Raw genomic sequence first — 412 nt, forward strand, 5'->3', positions numbered from 1 at the left:
ATACCAAATCATTGAGATTTGAGTGTTTCGAAAATAATCATTCGAGAGGTGGCGACACTAACCGCTGTTCCTCCGCAGACGTGTGGCGGCGACTACAGCGGGCCCTCCGGCGCCTTCGTGAGCCCGCATTACCCGAGCCGCTATCCCAACAACAAGGAGTGCATCTACACCTTCAACACCGGGAGTCCCATCGTCATCACCTGCCCGGACTTCTCCCTTCAGAAGGAGAAGAACGGCAAGTGCGCGAGGGACTCCGTCACGATCAAGGACTACGGGCAGGACACCAAGTACTGTGGCAACGCCGGCCCTTCCGACTACCACTCCATTGGCAGCAACGTGACTGTGGTGTTCAAAAGCAACGGCAGAGTGAGGAAGACGGGCTTCTACTGCCTGTATGAGAGTCGTCCGGGAG

General features: G+C 56.8%; 1 protein-coding gene across 1 annotated transcript in view; it reads left to right on the forward strand.

Moving 5' to 3' along the window:
• The window catches only part of LOC119594198 (deleted in malignant brain tumors 1 protein-like), a gene marked incomplete in the record, with an annotated part of 9,999 nt that overhangs the window by 8,201 nt on the left and 1,386 nt on the right, over window positions 1–412 (forward strand). Inside the window, 1 exon segment of the mRNA XM_037943269.1 lies at window positions 79–412. Within this exon segment, the coding sequence (XP_037799197.1) occupies window positions 79–412 (334 nt within the window).

The sequence above is a fragment of the Penaeus monodon genome, chromosome 33 (genome assembly GCF_015228065.2).
Source record: "Penaeus monodon isolate SGIC_2016 chromosome 33, NSTDA_Pmon_1, whole genome shotgun sequence".
Lineage (NCBI taxonomy): Eukaryota > Metazoa > Arthropoda > Malacostraca > Decapoda > Penaeidae > Penaeus > Penaeus monodon.